Source organism: Zonotrichia albicollis, chromosome 3 (genome assembly GCF_047830755.1).
Source record: "Zonotrichia albicollis isolate bZonAlb1 chromosome 3, bZonAlb1.hap1, whole genome shotgun sequence".
In the NCBI taxonomy this organism is placed as follows: domain Eukaryota; kingdom Metazoa; phylum Chordata; class Aves; order Passeriformes; family Passerellidae; genus Zonotrichia; species Zonotrichia albicollis.
In genome coordinates, this window is record NC_133821.1 from 16,256,254 (window position 1) to 16,277,806 (window position 21,553).

Genomic DNA, 21,553 nt, shown 5'->3' on the forward strand with positions numbered 1-21,553 from the left:
CTGTGCAGCAGCTGGTGTCAGCACTGCAACCCAGACTTGCACTAAAAATGATTTATAAAAGCTTGTTTTTCCCTGGGGAAAACCAGGAAGATCTTGGTCACTATTTTTAATAGGTGAGGTGTGTCTAGTCGGAAATGCCAACCACATTTTCCAACATCCACCAAGTGCATGGACTTGCTCTTCTGCCAAGAAGAGTGGATGATGTAAATAGAAATGCAAATAGAAGTAGCCCCCACAAACCATGAGCCCTGAGCTGCCACCAGATGGAGCAGCCTCCCCAAGTACCTCCTCCACTGTCTGTATTTCTGTATTTTCATCAGGAATCTTTTTGGTTGTCTTCTTTTCTTTTTACATTTTTTTTTCCTGAAGGAATTCATTATGATAAATATTTTATCAGTGATTTTCTGAAACAATTAATAGTGATTTGACATTTACTTTAAGGAGTTCCTGATAATTTTAGTGGAGTGAGAAACTAGGGTATTTAAATGTCTCTGGACACTTTTACTTCAGTTAAAAAAAAAAAAAAAAAAAAAAAAAAAAGCCCAATCCCAGGACTAATTAAAATCCCAAAGCAGAGTTTTTACCTTACAAATAAACCAAGGTCATAATGACCCTTTTGGAAGCTGCTGTGTGAGAGGGTCAGGGAGAGGAATCAGAGCCAATTTAAAGCATGCACATAACTCTCTGAGGAGATTCACGTGGAAATCCTGAAAGGTAACCCAATTTCTCTTGGAGACTCTCTCTGAGAAGCTGATTAGGGAAATTGGTAATAGGGCCTCTGTTTCTGTAGACATAGATTGACATCCAGTGTAATCAGCACTACACAAGAATTTCCCAGGCACAAATCTACCTCTTCAACACCTTTCCTTTCAGACCTTGTTTAGGAATCTGTCAAGAAGACTCTCCTAATCCACATCATTTGGCAAAAGATCCCTCTCTGTGAGGATCTGTGCCACTTCAAACAAACACATGCCCTTCTTCATACTCCACTGGGATGGACTTGTTCCTCTTGAGGTTGTGCTGGCCCAGAAGGGTGGGATGGGACAGCACTTTCTTTTAGCTAAGAAGGCAATTTATTTGCTTTCTGTCAAATCATACACACTGCTGCAGCAGCACAAATAGGCTGCAGTGTGGGTAAAGTAGGTGATTCCACTGCTGTACAGTTCTGGACATAAATTGGAAACAGCTGAAGCCAGTGAGAAGCACAGCTATTTCTGGTATTTCTCTCTCTCAGGTGAGCTCACACCATAGATACACTTCATCAGGAATCTTTTTTGAGGCCTGCATACAGCAAAAAGGCATTCCCACAGCCATGCATCTCCTGTACCCTGTCCTCTTCCATCTGGCACTCCAAGGGCTGCACACAAGTGTCACCATGATATTTTCTGGAAAATCCCTTTGCCAGGATTTCTTCTCCTGGGAAGTTGGGAAGCCTCAGAGAAAAACGTAAATAATAATTATCTGATTCTCTTCTCCTGTGTTTGCTGCTTTGGAATGTGGTCTGGATGTTGTTTACCAACAGGTGCATCTTGGATTGGTTCCATGTGAGCTGTTTTTACTTAATGACCAATCAAAGCCAACTGTGGGTGACTCTCTGAGGAGTCACAGGTTTTAATTATTCATTCTTTTCTAGCCTTCTGATGTATCCCTTCTACTTCTTTAGTATAATTTCAGTATAGCATTCTATAATATAATGCAACATAATGTAATGCAACATATATAATATAATATAATATAATATAATATAATATAATATAATATAATATAATATAATATAATATAATATAATATAATATAATATAATATAATATAAATCAGCCTTCTGAGAACATGGAGTCAAGATTCTCATCTCTCACCTTGTCCTGGGAACCCTCACAAACACCACACACAAGGAAAGCTGCAATTTCAGAGAAGGAGGCCGTTTGTTGGAGAGTGGTGAACCCACACAGCCCAGCCCAGCCCCCTCAGTTCAGTTATTGATGTTTAAAACCTTGGCTGAGAAGAGTAAGGCCAGGTTGGTACACAAAGTTTCACCTACATTGTCATCAAAGAAAAAAACCCGCTTCTGTGATCTTTGAAGTATCCTCTACCTGTCCATTTTTTAAATAAGGGATGGTAGAAAGGACAGCTAACATCTAGCATACATAATTCTCTATTATACCGTGGATTGCATATATATGGAGTATTCTTTGACAGATAACAGGTGCTGGGATTCAGTGCAACAGGACAGGTTTTGTAACATCCCTTGTGCAGCACTGGGACCAGCCCAGATGCCTTTTCCCCTTTGAGCTGTAAGATCATCTAAAAATCCCCCTGCCAGGAGATATCTGGATGTTACAAGAATCTGCCAAGTGACAAATTTAAATTTTTTTAAGGATCTGGCTGCATGTATTGCTGATGGCACATCCAAACCAAAATGTCCTTTGCTGACAACCAAAATTACCACTGGCATGGTGAGGAGGGCATAAACACACAGGAGGCATTGCCTTGTCTTCAGGACAAGCTTTATTAACTATTTGCTTTAACAAGGTAGTTATGAAGGCATTGGTTCTGTAGGTTACAAGGAAAGTAACGAGACTCAGGTTCAGCATGTAAATGACAAAGTAACAAGGAAGGCATATGTTAACCCATATAACTGTTAGACCACCTATTAGAAGACATTTTGCAAGCAACATTCTACATTTCTTTGCATTGAAGTAAAAACATATTTTTTTTTGGTCAAGAAAATTACCTTTTTCAATTTTTACATTTTTTAAAACTTATATCACAAATGTCAGGGTAAGGCAAATCCTGGATGAACAATATGATAAAAATCCCTATTCCCCAAGAAAATAGATCCACATACTCTGTTAAATTTTGCAATTTTAAAAGCAAAGCTGGCATGCACTGCATATAAACTCTTGTTTTTTTTTAATATAATTTAATTCAAGTCCTAAAGCAGAACAGTGTTAATTCAAAGAGAGGCTTTCTCAGTGCTTTGTAGAAAGAGTGACAATTAGCTGCAGTGACCCATTATTACAGACTATGTCTCAGTATCACCTTTGGATGTCATCATGGGAGCAGTCACCAGCCTGAGGAATATTGTGCCTAATGGAAGGGATGAGCACTTTCAGACACAGGAGGAACAACAATCAAGCACAGCCTCTTACACTGAATGCAAACACGAATCAGCACCCAAAGGCTGCTACCCCCTTTGCACCACCTACTGGGAATACATTTTGAGTTTAAATCAAAATCCTTGACATAAATACCAGTGTGGTGATTCTCCATCTAACATTTGTTCTTGTACAAAACCAATGTGTTCTCCTTCTCCTTACCTTTGTTCATCTCCAGAACAACATCAGAGGCTGACGGCACTGTTATTAACACAGCTGAGAACTCATGCTGCCACAGTATACTCACTTCATGACTGGTGAAAAATGCCAAAACTCAAATTAAAACCCACCCAAAGGAGGACAGATATAAACAATGCTGTAAATAGTACAGTAAGGACTTAAGCTACTCATAGGTCTCCTTGCTTTGCACTTTCTGGACTTCATGCTTTGCAGACACACCATTGTCAAAACAACAAATGGCTGTTTTGAAGACTTACTATTGTCTACCAAGGTTAAATAAAAACCAAAATTAAATTATTGTCAGGGGCTAGAGAGTGTCTAATATGATGCAACTTTGCAGCTATTTCTTTTTCTTTAACTGCCAGTCAGTCTTCACAAGACATTTAAGGAATCTTTATCTCCTTCTGAATGACCACAGCTCAGCATCCAACCCCCTCTGGCTCCCTTGCTAAAGCCAAAGTTGGTGAAGAAAGATTCTGACATCTGATTCCTGGCTGATGTTAATGCTGGCCATGGGGAAGCACGATCAGGAGAGGTACAGGACTACATTCAGGGGACTGGACAGAATGCTGAGGTTATCACAGTTCTACCACCTCCTGACGTATTTATCCACTCCTGACCTGCCTGTTGTGACAGCCTGTTCCAATCACAAGAACACAGTGTGAGAAATGCGCAGAAACAGAGGGGACCATGCAAAATAATCCACATCCCAAAAGACATGTTCTGCCAAGCATGACCCCAAGGCTGGGAAAGGAGAGCATCAGAGGCACCTCAAAGGGAACAAGGAGTTCCCTCAAGAGTATTTGGAGAGAACAAGAGGCAGAAGAATGGTAGTTACCAAATACAGGTAATCTTAGCAAAATTCTCAAACAGATTAACAGAGTATACCATAACAGACTATCTTAGCAAAATTCTCAAACCAATTAATAGACTAACATTAGCACATTTACTCCTGCATTTTATCCAATTTGGAGCTGTTCAGGTGATGGAGAAGCTCCTTGAGAGCCCCTCTGGCACCAGTCACACCTGGTGTGACTCACACTGGAGGCAGCACACAGAAATTCCCTTCTGATCCCACCTCAACAAACAGGCTGGAGTCCCACAGAGGAGGGGAGGAGCTGTATTTTCTAGGAGCTGTACGTACTCTCTGTGTGCAATCTGGTGCTTCTCCTGCTTTCCTTTCTCATCTTGTTTTTCCTTGACACCCTCCTGAATTAACAACCATTGACTGTCATAGCCTGTGTTAGTGCCTTGACTTGCTGTTACTCCAGCACAGGATTTATCACTGAACCCAGATCACAGCAGGATAGACATATGTTTCACCTTATTTTTTACTTTTTTTTTTCCTGGCCAGATATGAAATATCTATTCTGTGATTCAGGAGTATTTTGAGTGAAATAAAAGAGTACAAGACCAAATATTTTTCTTAAAATTATCAAATTAGGATCAATTACATTGCTTAAAATGGCTAAATTATTCTTAGCAACACTTTAAAATACAGTATGTAGCACGGGTTGCATGCTCTTCCATCCAGTGTATTTTCCATCAGTTTCGGTTACAGTACAGTTGGGAAATGTACATGAAAACCTTTTGTTCCTTTTCTACAGATTTCAGTGCAGCATTTACTGGCAGAACAATTGACATATGGAGAGACATTCTTATCCAAATAACTGTTAATTGCTTTTTTTAAAAAAAATAAAAATCCATGCATATGCAGTGGAAAATGTAATGAGGGCTCACAAAAGCCACTGTGTGAAGCTGTTAAAGCTGGGAGCTGTATTTAAAGATGCCTCTAATGAAGAGTCTTTCCAGCACTGAGGAAATGTCTGTTGCCTACCTATGCCCAAAGGTCATACTGACAGCACTGGTTTTGAGATGTGCAGAACCAACTGGGAAAAGAAGGATTGAGGGGGCTGGCTGTTTGAGGCCATGTGTGTTATTCACATGTAAGGACACGGCACAGCATAGGCTGATGATGGGAAAGAAAGAAGATAAAGATGCTAGAAAAGGGGTGGGCCTGGAAACAGGCTACTGATGGTATGATGCAGGAGGAAAAAAGACCCAGTGTAAGAGAAGGACTCACATTTCAGAAGAAACTGTTGTAAATGCACGGTTGATTGCAAAACATTGTTAGACCTGGGAAGTTGTGAACCTTTCCAACAGACTTACAGGGTGAAATGCAATGGAGAACAAAGAGAAATTAAAAGCAAAGACTCATTCCCCCAGAAGCTCCCCCCCTCCCAACCCGCTGATCATCTCTGTGTGCTCTTTTCGGCCAAGGATGATGCTGGAGGATGTCAGCGCCTGCCCCTAGGGTTCCTTGGGTCTCTCCTCTCCTGCATCCTTCCTTCGCCACAGCAGCAGAGAGAAAAATGGAAAAAAAAAAGGAAAATGTTCAAATGTCTGCACAGAACCCAGGTCTTGTCTCCCCCAAGTCTCATGGTTCCAGCAACAGATGTCTACAGTTTCATTTTTTGCCCAATTTTTCTATTTGACACAGCTACTACTGGGTGAGCAAACCACCTGTGATTATCAGGCTGCCTTGGTTTTCCAGAGCACCACCAAGCAACAGCCTGATACCAGAGACCCCTAGCTCTGGCAGGTGCTTTGGTGACAAACAACACATGAAAGTACTAAAAATAGGAAGCAGCTGGACCTCCTTTGCTCCAGAACGACCCTTGTGAGAGTCTCTGGGGTTCAGCAGGCTGATCAATCCTCCCTGGGGATTGCTCCTAGTAATCAAAACAGCAGCAATGGATTTGGGATGACTCTGACAGCGAGTTGCAATGAATTCAATGCTTGCTTCCAATCCTGTGCATGCCATTGAACTGCTGAGCAAGACAAGGTGTGCCCAGGGTCTGGCCCCACAGTGGAACTGAACAGATTTATTAATTGATTGCTGATTCATGAACAAAAATTACTCCAGCCCTAAACATCCACAGATAACAATTCCTAAGGGAAAATGCAGCATGAGAAACAGACTTCTTAAGGGCCACTTGAAAACTGTAATATTCGTTTTTTAACAGAGGAAGGGTATTAAAATATTGATCTATTTTTAAGGATTTCATTATTTGTTCTTTTTGGTTTGAGCAAGAAGCTAAGGGAGGGGGAGGAATTGTTATGGATGCTGTACTTTAATTAATGTTTTGAGGGTGCATCCCATTTTTACTTCAGTACTTTTTAAATGGGACACCATCAGGGCTACTTCTCACTCCAGCAGCACAGTAGCACATCACCTGTATGCTGATAAGGACCTCAATAATAAAACCTTGTGTTTTAAATCTCTGTCTTACAGCTACTGCCATTGTACACCTTGATCTTGAAACCCCATGACAAGGGTAAATGCAGCATGTTGCTGTTGATGATATTGGTACTTCTCAAAAAGCCTACACCAAAGGAAGCAGTGTGCCCTGAAAACCACTTCTGAGGGGGAAATGGCTCCTGCTTTTTTTGTCAGGGATGAGCCTTGGACTTCTGTCTTCCCACTAGATTATTCATTTCAGTCTAGAAGAAATGCTATTTATGCCTATGAAAAACACTTCCTGAGCAGCCACCACTGCTCGGGCCACAGCACTATCACTTAGTGTGGGAAGCCAGAAAAAGCTCCAAAAGGCAGCAGCACAGCTCCAGAAGGCAGCTCTCTGACTTTGCCTTGTTTTTCAGTGGTATTGCTGAAGAGGCATTAGGTACTGGAGAGCCAAGGGCAACAAACCCCTTAAAATGTGAACTTTTGTTCCCAGAACACAGCTCATACAGAACTGAGCTTTGTTCCAACCAGTATAAATTGCCTGTCATTTTCCAAAGCAATGCCAAAAATTGTTTGCTCACTTATTCTTCTGTTCCTTATCTCAGTGCTGTTTTGCCTTCTGATGATCTAAGACCATGCACTGCCTACCCTCATTACAGCAGCAGACTGTTGCTATAGTATTTGCTTGACAAATAAAGTTTTTCCTTTTTATGATGCAATACAGGCCATATTAGACAATTACTTCTCCCTTGTATCCTGTCTTCATTTTTTTTTTTTTTAATGTTTGGTAAATTTTAACTTTAATTCAGGTGCTTTCAAAGCAAATTTTCATACAGAAACTGTATGGTAAACGGGAGAAAAAATAGTTGTGAAGGTCTTACCTGTTAATTAAGCTTTCTGCTCTGTTTCCATTGGATCATTTATACTTTCAACTTGACTATTCATTTCAGCTGAAAAAGAAATGAGATGGTCATTAAACTCTATTAATGATACTCGTTAAGTTTATCATGTGGAGCAATAACTGCTTTTAAACCAAAAGGGACATTTATTGCATTAAGAAATCTCTTAAGTCATCAAATAGGTCTCTTAGGGGACCCATCCTAACCTGGAGTTCCCTGGACACTCTGACAAGCAGTCCTGCAAGGAGGAAGGCTTTAGCCCCATTTAGAAACGCAAGCCTCTGGCTCCAGATTTGCTCTTTGGTCCACATCCATCCAGTCCAGCTCAAGGTCAAAAAGACCGTCATGTTTCTCTGCAGGCCACAGAGATACAGATATTACCAAAGAATGATCTGGAGTTTTGCCGGGCTAAGTGGTCTCGACCCTCTGATTCAAACCTTGACCCTCTGGCTTCTGACAAAGTCCCTGGTAGGATTCAGGTTGAGCCACAGGATGAACACAGATCCATTTCCATGGAAAAATAAAATCATTTAGTCCCACTCAACCATGTCCCTAAATTAAAGGAGTCAAGCTGTGACACTTTTGATGCTGTCTCAGTTGCAGAGATGCTGCTTCCAGAAGTTCTTGAACTGCAAATTGCTGGAACCTTAGGGAGGATTCAGAGGCAATGTCACTATATTCCTACAATAACAGTTTGTTAGTGTAAGATCTCTTTTAAAAACAGACTTATTTTAATTTAAAATTACAAAAAGAAAAAAAAACTAAAAAAAAATTCAAAAGAAATTAAATAGAAAGCTTAAACCAATTTCACTATGACATTTGTCAAAACTATCATCCAAACTATGGCAGGTGTGATTGGTCATAATGAGGCTAACCATAAATACCTGCAGTTTTAAGACCAATATCTAGCATTTGTTCTGCACTGAATTTGAAGCCATTTATAATAAAACTGTTTTTTGTTTCTTTACTCAGGCTTTGTGTTGTGTTATCACCTGTAGATTATGAAGCACTTGACACGGATGACAGAGAAAAACCTCAAACATGAGCAGAAGATTTGGAAATTAAGATGGGAGAGAGGAAGGAAAAAAACCCCAAAATCAATAATGATGCTTCTTCCAGCCAGGCAGTATGATGTCTTTTCTGAATCAATATCATGTCAATGTACCTGCTGGAGTTTTGATGAATTATTTGTAAATTATTCATCATCCATATGCAGAGAAGATACTGTAATGGCTTCCGGGATGTATGTGATGAATAATACGAAAAGTATCCTCTCCTGATTGCAGAGCTCTGATGCATATCACATTTAGCAAGCTTGTGTTCTTTAACAATATTTGCACAGAAAAGACAGGGTGCTTAATAAAAAAATCCCTGAAGGAAGGCTGCTGCACACTGACAACAGCATCCCCTCCCAGCCCCATCATGCTGGACAGCTTCACTGGCAGTATTTGTTGGAAATACTATCAGCCTTCACTCACATTCTACAGAAATCCCCTGCAAAATAAATCTGGAATTGAAACCTGTAGTGAGGCTCTGTCAGCATCCCAGATGAACCTTTTCCAATGTATTTGTGATGGAGCTCAGCTCTTTGCATGAGCTCTCCTAGAGAAATCCTTTAAGATATTCCTTTAGTAAATTTGGATTTGTTTTCACTAAGTAGCCCAAAGTATCCCATGGATTCACAATTTAAATGTTTTAGTGTGCTATGACTTTTGGGTTTGTTCAAAGACAGGGAGATCTGACTGAAGGATGGGCTTCTGCAGAGCACTGAGTGAGCCCCGGCTATGAGAGCAGCCACACAATTCTCTCTGCTGAGCTGGAAAACAGCCCAGCAGTGAAGCACAAGAACACGTGGAAGAGCTGCCACCAGGGATGGGTGGGATGTGACTCACAGCCCTGGGTTCCTCCCAGCACAAGGTGGTGTCAGAAAGGCATCATTAGCCCTGGCTGTTCTACTTCCAATCACATCACAGGCCCAAACAGGTCTTGTCCCTGATATGCAAGGCTTTTAGAGTTTTAAACTGCTAACTCACTTCAGCAGCCTGGTTGCACCTGCCCATAATGTGCTAGGTCAGCCAACATCTCTGAGAAGCACCTGGAGATGCATTTCGCCTAAAGAGATGCATTTCTCCTAAAATCAGTTCTACCTGCACCTCCTTCTGCACCTTCACAGGTGGTTTTTGTGCCAGAAATGGACATCTCTGTGCAATGGATGTGGACATTCTCTGTCTGGTTTCTTTTAAATTTCGACACATTGGGGGCCAAAATTATCAACTCTCAAATGATGACCAGGCAGGGATTTCTCCCCCAAAAGCAAGAAAGTTCCTTGCAAGAGGAGACAAAATAACCCAGCAAATAATTCCCATCCATAACAGGATGACGGAGAAGACAGATAAACAGAGACTGGAGAGCCAAGTTAAAGTCATCTGTGAGAGAGTTAGTGAATTTCTTTAGCCTAGAATATTATACAGACCTGGACAGCAGATGACACCAAAATACCAATGTTGGTTTAAATCAGGATGCAGCTTTCCACAGGCTTGAAATAAAAAAGATGATGGAGCAACCCCATTGGGAAAAGTTTGATCTGACTAATGCAAGCTGGAAACTAAAAATTGCCTTAGTAATCTCTAGAGCTTTGGTGGAAGGAAAAGGAAAAGGAAAAGGAAAAGGAAGAGGGAGAGGGAGAGGGAGAGGGAGAGGGAGAGGGAGAGGGAGAGGGAAGGGAAGGGAAGGGAAGGGAAGGGAAGGGAAGGGAAGGGAAGGGAAGGGAAGGGAAGGGAAGGGAAGGGAAGGGAAGGGAAGGGAAGGGAAGGGAAGGGAAGGGAAGGGAAGGGAAGGGAAGGGAAGGAAAGGAAAGGAAAGGAAAGGAAAGGAAAGGAAAGGAAAGGAAAGGAAAGGAAAGGAAAGGAAAGGAAAGGAAAGGAAAGGAAAGGAAAGGAAAGGAAAGGAAAGGGAGAAAGGAAAAAAGAAAGGAAAAAAGAAAAGAAGGAAAAAGAAGGCTGCTGTCAGGGAAATACCATCTAAGGACTCAATCACCAAAGGTGGGGTTTGTCATCATTAAAAAAAATCAGAAAATCTGTCCTGGGTACAAGAAATTTAATATGCAAGGGTCTTTGCTGTGATGGCTGATGGAAATGGGCAGGAAAAATGTGTGTCTGTATACACAGCCCTAATCCAGGCTACACATGCACCTTCTGACAGTTTTCCTGATGGAGAATCAATCCCAGGCCTCAAATAATAGTAATTTCTCAAATATATCACTCTCATGGACCTGCCCACTGGATGAACCAATATTGAGATCCACCTAAGCTGTCTAAAATCTCTGCATCTTTAATGCACTTTCCACTGTGCTGTTGAACATGAAATTAAAGCACAAGGGCTGGGCTGCCAAGGGACATGAAGTGATACATGTTTGTGCTCTCAGCTGTGAAGCAATGAGATCTCCTGAGGCAGAAAGAAGGGGACCAGAGGGAAAAAAAATAGCCAATTTACATAAAAATTACTGTTAAAGGGAATGAGTTTGATCCTTCCTCTATTTTTTTAAACATGCAGTATATGTCCAAGGAAAAGCACCCTGTAATATAATCTTAATAGCAATTTAAGCTGACTAGAAACAAAAATTTCCCTGACAAGTGAAGTACTTTTTGGCAGCCTAAGCAAACACCCTTTTCCTGTTCTTTCATGTAACTTGGCAAGTTCCAAGAAAAGAAAGGTAGAAGATGAGTCATATGCAGAAGATGTTACAAGGTGAGCAAGATTTGAAACAGAGAAATCTATCAAGATCCTCATTTCAGAAACTGCTGGCTGGTCCTGCTGTCCTGTCCTATGGGCACATGTTGAAACAGCTATGCAATCACTTTCCTTTCCAGCCAGAAATCCCTTAAGATATTCCTTTAATAACCAAAGTATCCCATGGATTCACAATTCAAATGTTTTAATGTGCTCTGACTTTTGGGTTTGTTCAAAGAAGGAGTCAAGAAGGCTGCTTTGGCTTTATTCTGCACTTCTACTTGTAATAGCATAATATCTAGCAGTTTTAATAAAGAAAAGTTCATTATGCACACTTGCTTTTATTGCGCTTGCAAACTGCTTTACAGGCCAGTATCTAATCAGTCACAAATTCAAATGCTGCAGCACAATCTGACATCAGAGAAAGGAAATTAGCATCAGATTCTTTGTGTAACTAATAGCAAAATCAATATAATTTGTTTGTCTTTGAGATGTATAAAAGCTCCCTTCAATTTATGTTATGTCAATGTTGAGGAGGTAAAAGAAAGAGTTATAAAAAACAGCCTTCTATACAGAGAGGAGTCTATGGGTATCAAACGAGGATTGTACACCCAATCCCAAACCCACTGCTGTCTGGGCAGTAAAAAGCCCCTCTGTGTGAAACCCAGCAAAACTCTGTATGTAGCTCTGAGAGCTGACCAAGGTGAGTGAAAAAGGCCTCACAAAGCCTAAGCACCAATGTGCTGATTGCCACCATCATTTCTTTACACGCAGGATGAATCAAGAAGGTCAGATATTTTTTTTGTTTACAAAGACATTCCACACTGCAGATTTGAGCAGCATCCTTATACTCAGCCCTTGCTGGGATTTGCCTCACAGATGGGTCACTGGCTCACCAAGATCAGTGCTGGAGGAATATAATTTCCAAGTCAGGAATTGTGGGTTGATTATGTCCACAAACCTGACTGGAACTGCTGCTGGCTCAACTAAATTGTGGTTGTTTTGTTAACAGTGAAAGTCCTAGTGAGACAACTGTGTGGATACTGAAGGAGGAGGAAAGGGAATCAGAGCTGACCAAGAATGGGATTAACATACAGTTCAAAGTGCTGATACTGCCAAACACTTCCCTTGATGGAGCTGGGCACCAGCACAAAAATATTCAGAAATAAACCTCTGACTGCAGTTAGACCCCCAACAGCACAAAAAAATATTCAGAAATAATTCTCTGACTGCAATCAGACCCCCAACCTCTTGGCCAATTCTATATCAAGACCAACATTACAGTGGGTCTAAAATATTACTTAGTTAAAAGGCAGGCAGTGTAGAACATCCCAACTGAACACATTAACCCAATCAAATTAAAATGCAGGGCTACAGGGCTGGAAGTTACTTCCACTGGACTCACAAGACTGTAGAGATGGTGTAAACTCTCAAAATACTTAGCTGAAGAGACTGTAAATATAACTCAATTTTTTTTAGGAGGAAACATATAAACAAACTCCAGAAAGGCAACGCTAGGTATCAACTTCAGGACCATATGCAGAGTCATAGAATGGTTTTGCTTGGAAAAGACTTTAAGGACGATGCAGTTGTACTCCCCTGCCTTGGGCAAGGACACCTTCCACCAGACCAGCTTGTTCCAAGCCCTCATGAGCCCAGCCTTGAACACTTCCAGGAATGGGGCACCCACAGCTCTCTGGACAACCTGTGCCAGGGCCTCCCTACCCTTACAGTGAACAATTCCTTACTAATATCCAATCTAAACACTCTCTCTGTCAGATTACAGCCATTACCCTAAAAATGAATTGAAAATTACAGCACAACATACCATCCTTATTTGAAACATCTGCTGCTTGACTTGCAAGGTCAATTTTCACAGGCTCCATGGAAGTTTCCTCTTGCTCTTGTATCCCTATAATATAAGCCAAAGAAGGAGAAAAATCAATACTCACAGTACCCAATTAATATCTAATTCTCAGACTCTTCATGCCTGGCTTTTTTCTTTTTTTCCTTCTGGCAAGCTCTTACCTTTGCAGACTCCACTGTTGTACAGTGGCACCCACTAGAGAAGAGGACAGAGGATATGGGGAGAACATGGTTTGAAAATAATTGCCTGAATATTTTTAGCAATTCAAACCCTTCCTTAACTGGGATTGTTAAAATCACATTGTGGTGTGTGCTTCTGCCTCCCCACCATTGTTTTCCATCACTTTTAAAGAATCCCTTCTGCTCATAAAATGAGGTATATGATGGGGACTTAATCTTTAGGCAGCAGAAAGAAAATAAATACAGTGAAGTGTTCAAAAACACTGGGTAGCCAGACACAAACTAGAATATGAATGTAAGAAAATGCATTTTATCACTGTAACTCAATATTTTTATCTCTTCTGCCTCAGGCTTGTCTGGAAGCTCAGATTCAAACTCCTAACAAATATTTGAAAAGGAAAAGAAAAAAGAATTTGCTGTTTTAGACAGAGTTCTACTATTCTGCCATTGGCAAAGAAGCCAATTTTTGTTTACATTCCATTATGCTACTTCTCTGCTCCTGTGGCTGCTGTAAAGCCTGTTGCTCTCACACTGTGACTGAACTCTGGGGTATCAGGGGATTGGTAACTAAGGGATCCAGGCATTTTGGTGGTTAAAATGAGACTGCAGAGTGTGGTAAGGACTCGCGTATTTCAGAAACATTTCATTCATAAACTGAAACAATTTACCCCTTCAACAACACAGATGAAACCTTCACTGGCCCTCAAGAACCTCCTTCTTTCTCCTGTGGAATTCTACAGTGGTGTTTTTAAGTCCACTGGAGCGTACTACATTTATTTTGACCATAAAAATGTATCTACTACTGAAAATTTCAGCCACTTTTTGTGCTAATTTTATCTGCAAACCAATGGCATAATGGGGAATTTAGTTTTCTCTCTGTTTGCTGTGATGGCCAATGCTATTTTCACTGGCAACTTCTGGCACACTACCTGTAGAATCACAGAATCATTAAGGTAGGAACAGACCCCTAAGGCAGAGTCCCACTGTTAACCCAAGACTGCTGAGTCCACCACAAAACCATGTCCTCAAGTACCATATCACCTTCTGAACATTTCCAGGGTTGGGGATTCCACTGCTGGCAGCCTATTCCAGTGCCTGCCCTCCAGTCCTACCTTGGGGCATGGATGACTTTACAGTGATGGAAATGTTACTTTTCATTTTAACAGACCTTACTTCTCATGCAGAAACCTTTCAGCAGATCATCATATCAGCAGCTTCACCTCTTTTTCACTGGTTTAAAAACATCTCCCCATAGATGCAAACCAAATGCCTGAAAAAATCTGTGACTGAGGATGCTGCAGATCTGCCTGAAATGGCCCCTCTGTGGGTGCATCCAGCTCCAGAGGCTTCTCCAGAAATTCATGAGAGTGAGTGTGGTTATCTCCTGTGGTTTTTTATGTACCAACATACCCAAGATTTCCCAGGGCTCACCCACCTGTCTTTTTGGCTCATGCAAAAGATAAACCCAGGTGACCCTACAGGAATAATATGAATATGGCAGGGATTTGTCAAGTACAAGACTGAACAGGTGTTTCAAAATCCCTGCCTGACTTCTCCTGGCAAAATCAATATGAAATCTGAGGGACCATGAAAACACTGATTAATGAAGGAAGATACACAGACATTTTGATTGTGATACATTTTGATTATCTGAGGGAAGCAGGTCTGTGAGAAATAAAATTTTGAAAAATCTGAGAATAATCAGGTGGGCTGGCAGGAAGTTTAAAAACCATTTAGTTCCAATCCCTCCACCATGGGCAGGGACACCTTCCACTAGACCAAGCCACATCCAACCTGGCCTTGAACACTTCAAGGGATGGGGCAGCGACAGCTTCACATGGCAATATGTGCTAGGGCCTCTGAGTAAAGAATTTCCTCCTAATACCCAGTCTTAAACCTACTCTTTCATGTTAAAAACATTCCCCTTTGCCCTCTTGACTGCCTCTATGTGAGTGCAGCCTGCAGTGGATGCAGCTCTGCCCACCAGGACACCCTGATGTCTGATGGAGGTATTTGGGATGGCTGCTGAACTAAAGACTGGCAGCTGCTGCCTCTGAATCTGACTCTGACTCCTCTCAACCACCATGGATAAACCAAATAAAGGAGATATGATATAACAGGTTATGTCTGGCCTCCCAGTTTCCCCTCTTTTCACTGCCTGAAGATGCCCATGTGAAGCTCCCAGCCCTTACCACAAGAACTTGAACTAGCCAGCATGCCTGGCTTCACCATGCTGCTGAAAGGTTTTTGGCTTTCCATTTCAGAAATATCTCATGATATATAAGGTTTATTGGCATAGTGCAAGGGGATGATGGAGGCTAAGGAAAGAGAATTTTATGGACACACATGTGGCTGTGTAAATTTCTGCACATGTGCTTGGTTTCAGTTGTCTTCCATTTGTAGTGAGAACATCAGGCATGGGATGGGGGATGGTAAACCTAAAATGAGCCTAGGAAGAGTAACAACAGCATCAAGAGATTGCAAATTTTTTCCTCATATGTTTAGGATCACAAACACTGCCAGAAGAGTTGCTTTTGTTCTGCTTTTTCACGTGCTTTCCATGTCTGAAACTCTGACTCCCCATCCTTTCTAGGAGGAGGTTGTTGCAGTATCAGTGGTTTTTATTATTGGATATTGTCAGCAGGAAAATTATAGTGGGAAACAGGGTACAGGGGCAAACTAGGCAGAAGATATTTGAAACTTTTACTAAGCTGAGCACCACTGCAAATCTTGGGAGGAGGTTTTCACAGTTTACCATGTCATTTTTTTGGGAAGGCTTACAAATTCAGTTAATATAAATTTAATTTCTTCCTTCATTATTACTATGGGATGGACACAGGAACATTCAGTATATTGCCATGCATGTGGAAAGGGTATTATCCAAAATAGCTCCCCTGCTGTGCAGTCAATTCAAGTTCACTCTGAGATCAGCCCAATTCACATAAACAGCAGAATTTGATCAATACCAGAAACTGCCTTGACAACCAATTTATTCATGAGGCCTCTCCCTCAAAGATTCAATTCTTTCAGGTTGAAGCACAAACAAGCAAAGGGTTTCATGTCTCCATGCAGGGGCTGAGGGCTCCTGAAGCGGAGGGAGCCTGGCAGATACTGCTTTCAATATCAATTCCCATTTCCAATTGTGCTCCTGCCAGAGCTCATTACCTGAACCCTTTGGCAGGTGCTTACACACCAGCCCAGCACTCAGAAACAATGGGCTGCTGGCATGGAAAGCAGGGCTCCCAGCCTTCTCTGAGGCACAAGTCTACACCAAGAAGACAGAAATCTCTCTACACTTATTTAAACCCTTCTTTTTTTTCCCCTTTAATAGTCACTTGTTTCATGTGCTTACAGTTAATACACCCTTTTCTCTAAAGATGATTTTTTCCTCCTCTAAATTCACGTATTGTTTACAAGACTAACATGAGGCTCTTGTGGTAGCTCTTGGTACCTCAGCATTGATTTTAAAATTGCCCAAATATAGATGCTAGGCATCTGTTTTACAAATCCCCAATAAATTCTAACAAGTAAAAAGCGTAACCCTTGTCTTGCTCATCATCCTCCTTCTCCCTTTGCACAAGGTTTACATCTATTTCAACAAAAGCAGGCAACAATGCAGGCTTAGAAGCTGTGACAACCCAAGAACTCAGTTTCTGCTCTAGGCTGCCTACCTTAAGGATGCTTATTTCTCTTTGATGAGTCTCAAGGGGATTCTCCTGGCAGAGCACTCAAGACCAGCCTTGGCACTGGGTGTGGGTCAGGGACGTCAGGTGGGCTCTGAACCAGCAACCTGGGTTCCTGCTGTTGGTTTCTAGTTTAATAGAATTATTTAATTCTAGTTTAATAATGCCAGAGACCCCATTTAAGACAAACAGAAGAAGCAGTTCCATGTGCAAATTAGTTCTGTCAGTGTAATCACATACTCCATGGTAACTTAAATCTTTAAAAATTCCCCAGGTATAGAAGTCTTGTAATAAGTGGGAAATCCTGGCCCTAAGATAATTCTGAATATTTGAGGGAGAAGAGGGTTGTCAGTATTACAACAATCCTGAAAACTACTATTTTTACAGGCAAAATGGCAATGCCATTATTCCCATCTGCTCTGCAATTCTGGGTGTTGCTGCAGAAATTCAAATAAAATACTATCCTGCCCACAGACAATGTGCAACTTGAAGAAATTCATTAGTTGTAAATTATTCATAAAGGAGTTGCTTCTACTTGTGCTATATACTTCGAAAAAATCACCTCTGTCATTATGCAATAGGAAAACCATGTTAGAGCTACACTGAACAATCCAGATTTCTCCAATCAATACCCACTGTTGTTTTGAGTTTACCTGTAAATATGCTTCCCCTAATCATGAGACTCGGAGAGAGTCAGGCACGTTAAAAAAGAATAAATCCAAATTTCTCTGTTTAAAATTGGAACACACCATTTTTCATCTGCAGCAACAAAACTAAACCAAACCAAAAAAACCCTCAAAAACAGACAAAGCTCTTCTGACCAACAGCTGCATTATCTTATCTGTCAAAACCAGTTCCCATTTCTTTGCTCTGTGAATAGCCAGAGCTGTTTTTTTTCCTTTTTTCCAGTAAATTCATTGTACCACTTTGCTAATGTGACTGTCAAGCCTTCACATACTTTGTTTACTGCTGTATTTTAGTAACATAATAAATGCTGCCTCATTTGGAAACAGAGGCTGTCTGTGACACAAGGATTCAGTTTGACTCCTGTTTGATATCCATCTGGGATGATTGACCCTTTTAATCAGACTGGATTCTGCCACATCAAATATTTGTGCTGTCTTCTTGCATGGCTTTACAGGTGTAAGCACCCAACCTGCTGCTCTTGGGGAGCTAAGAAAAAAACCAGCAATCCTTTTCCATCTGTACTTCATTTATGTTTGAGCTGGAGGGCAGTTTTCTCCCTTGCTGTCCTTCTGCAATGTGCAGCTGAAGCCTGACAGTTCTGAATGTGCAGGAATGGCACTGCCACCACCATGGCTATTGCTGTTCAGCCTGGCTCAGTAAATAACAAACAACTCCATCTGTTATATCAGGAATGCCACACCTCAATCAACCACCCCCCTGTCCCCAGCAATTGTGCTCCACAGAGATGAAAGAAAACTCCAGGATGCAGATTTCAAAGGAGAGTGTGCTGGTTATGGTACCAGCTTTTCAAGGCAGTGAGTGAGCATCATTCTGGATTTGTGTTGCCCCTTCATTGTTAACTGGAGTGTGTACCCTCCTTTTTGGCATTTTGGCTTTGTTTTCCAGAGTAACAAAGAGAAATGGATCTCCTTTCCCTCCAGTGCAGTGTGTGTCAGCTCAGCTCTCTGTGTTTGTGCACACAAACGTACCTAAAGGCATCGCGCTGCTCCCAGACACTGCTATTCCCAGCTCAAGCTGAATGGCCATCTTTAAAAAAATACATTTTGAGAGTGTCTAAGATCTGCTCATCCCTATCCCCTTCCAGCCTTTTATTAAACGTCCTGTTAGTAAAATCCCATTGTGCCGACCTCTGACGGCATTCACAGGGCTCTCAGGTTGAGGGAAGAGATGAGGATTTGACTCCATGTCTCAGAAGGCTGGTTTATTATTTCATGATATATATTATATTAAAACTATACTAAAAGAATAGAAGAAGGGATTTCATCAGAAGTCTGGCTAAGAATAGAAAGGAACGATAACAAAAGCTTCTGTATTGGGCAGAGTCTGAGCCAGCTGGACTGTGATTGGCCATTAATTAGAAACAACCACATGAGACCAATCACAGATGCACCTGTTGCATTCCACAGCAGCAGATAATCAATGTTTACATTTTGTTCCTGAGGCCTCTCAGCTCCTCAGGAGGAAAAAATCCTAAGGAAAGGATTTTTCATAAAAGTTGTCTGTGACACCCAGGTCCTGTGATTGATGGGATTTTCTGCTCATTTTAGGTGCAGAGGGCATGTACAGTGGGCTTGTCTCCCCAAGCACTTTATTCCAAACAACACTTCCCCTTATACAGCCTCATTCCCACTGTTTGAGGAAGCCCGCCCTGCTGTTCCTGGTCACTCTGGCAACTTCACAAGCAGGAGAACAAGGGAGCAGAAATTTACACAAGATTTCACATACATCAGACACTTTGTTTCAAAAGATAGTAAATTCAAACAGCAAGTTAGACCAAGGCTGGCTTCAGTCTAGATCATTACTGTGACATTGGGCAAAAACTGGAGCAATTATTTTTGAAAGCTGAGGCATGTTTTTTCTCAACCATCCTGCCTTTGCTCCATATTACTGAAAACTTCTCAAAGTTGTGTTATACCTCATGATACCAAATAGAAACTGGAGGCCAAAACTATATAACACAGGGTCTGAACAAAAGTCTTTAAGAAAAAAAGAGGGGGGGAAAAGAGGAGGACAAAACTGTCTCAGTATGTTTCTTATCAGAGAATATTAAAAAAAAAATGCAAGGTTTTTCCCTTTAGCACTGGAAATCATATCCCCTCTATCCATCAAACCATCTTTAACACAGAGGTTGTTCCAGATGCCAGCACACACAGGTCAGCATTTTCAACAATGGCTGACTAAGGTTAGGAGCACTTTAAAAGCGACTTTAGATCCCTTTCTTCAAAAGCTTCAAGCTTCCAGCAGCTCCATCTGGCTTCAAAGGGGGCTCACTTCATAAAGTGTTTTGGATGTGCTCAGCATTTTTGAAATTCAGGGCACCTATTTTGAATCCTAAACATGGACTTTAACAATCCATGTCAATTCTCCCTCTACTAAGGATAACACCACCTCCTTAATCTGTGCTTGGAAAGCTAAGTGACATTCTAACCAACAACCTGGCTTTTCCATTCTTTTTCCCTCAAAAGAATTTGTAGAACTCCTAATAAAACTGGTGTCTATCATGAAAACTAGCAGACTTGAGTCTAGAAAGATAACTATAATTTTCCTTGAAACTAACACCTCCTCAAATCCTCAGTATCACCTCCTCAAATCCTCTTTGTAACTGATGAGCTCTTTCCTTACAAAGAGCTGTCCTGAAGGCCAGCCAGGGCTGTGGGATACTCAGAAATACCACAGGCCACAGAAAATACTGAATTCCAGGCTGGCATGTTGGAGTACTCAGCCCTTCCTGAAATGCCAGCTCCCTCCTCCGGGGTGCCAGAAAACAGAAGGGCTTGCGTTTGTAATCTTAGCATCAAAGTGAAGACCTCTACCAATTAAACCAGAGGAGAATAATTGTATTAGCAGCTGATAGTGGCAGACTTCTGTCCTGCTAAAGCAGGATGACACTCAAACTCTAAAAACACTTCCTCCAGCTAAATTCTTCAGGTTGCTGGATTCAGACTATGCTTTACAATTTATTCATAAGACCTTCTTAGCTTAGGAACTTGCAGATGCCTAGAGCCTTTCCATTATACATCTTTCAAGTTTTTTGAGCTTAGGAATAATAATAAAAAAACCCCTGACATTGTGATTCCAGCCTTGTGTCAAAAAGCAGCAACATTTCCCCTCTTCTACTTGAATACCCAGAGCTGGAGGGAAATACAGAGTTTTTGCCAGCACACAGCACGAAGGTGAGAATTAGAGGTAAGGGGTGTCTCTTAAAAATGCTCTGTACAAATGTGCACATGGCCCAGGTCTGCAAGAATTTCACAATAGTGTAAGGATTGTCACTGCCCACAGTCTCCACAAATACCTTGGCAGCTCTTACTTTCATGGGAGCTACTGAAGCTTTCAAAAAAGAATGCCGAAGTGCTAATCTCCTGGTGCAAGTGACTTCAGCCCTGACAGACATTGCCTCAGAGTCACAGATAAAACTGAAGGATTAAGCCATAAAGGATTAGGAGAGGTGTCACCTAGAATTAAGTCACTGGCCTTGAATCTTGGTTTTGTTGGGCACTGAAAATAGCAAATTTCACCATCTTAAAAATAAGCTTTATTGCATTTCTTTAAATATATATAAGTATTTTTCAGATATATATCTTGATTTCTTGAGTGGGCTTAAAAGTCTAGATGGCTCATAGTTGTACAATTTCCATTTTTTACTACACTTCAGTGCAGTAAAATACATCAATCTGCCAATCCAAAGAGACCAAACAAATTTCTTTCACAACTGTGCACTGGATGTTTATGTATCTAAGAAAATACAGGAAACAAACACCTTGCATGGCTCTCTTCACATGGAACCTATTTTAAATGACACAAACCCTAAAAGGGGAGGGACTGTTAGGCAGAAAATTGGTCTTTGCCCAGAAAATTTATAGCTCATAGCAAATCTAGGTCTTCCCAACTTAGCTGCCCAGTTAT

General features: G+C 41.2%; 1 protein-coding gene across 7 annotated transcripts in view; it reads right to left on the reverse strand.

Annotated features, from left to right (window-relative positions):
- Window positions 1-4,625: 4,625 nt before the first annotated feature.
- The window catches only part of MACROD2 (mono-ADP ribosylhydrolase 2), an 849,382-nt gene continuing 832,454 nt past the window's right edge, over window positions 4,626-21,553 (reverse strand). For 4 of the 7 annotated variants that reach the window (XM_074536851.1, XM_014268149.3, XM_074536850.1 and 1 more), the window contains 3 exons: window positions 13,039-13,122; window positions 7,464-7,532; window positions 4,626-5,682 (listed from right to left, as the gene is read on the reverse strand). In XM_074536851.1, coding sequence (XP_074392952.1) covers window positions 7,471-7,532; window positions 13,039-13,122 — 146 coding nt within the window. In that variant the 3' untranslated portion in view covers window positions 4,626-5,682; window positions 7,464-7,470. The remainder of the gene's footprint in view (window positions 5,683-7,463; window positions 7,533-13,038; window positions 13,123-21,553) is intronic. The other 3 variants (XM_005488500.4, XM_074536853.1, XM_074536852.1) reach the window with 3 other exon arrangements.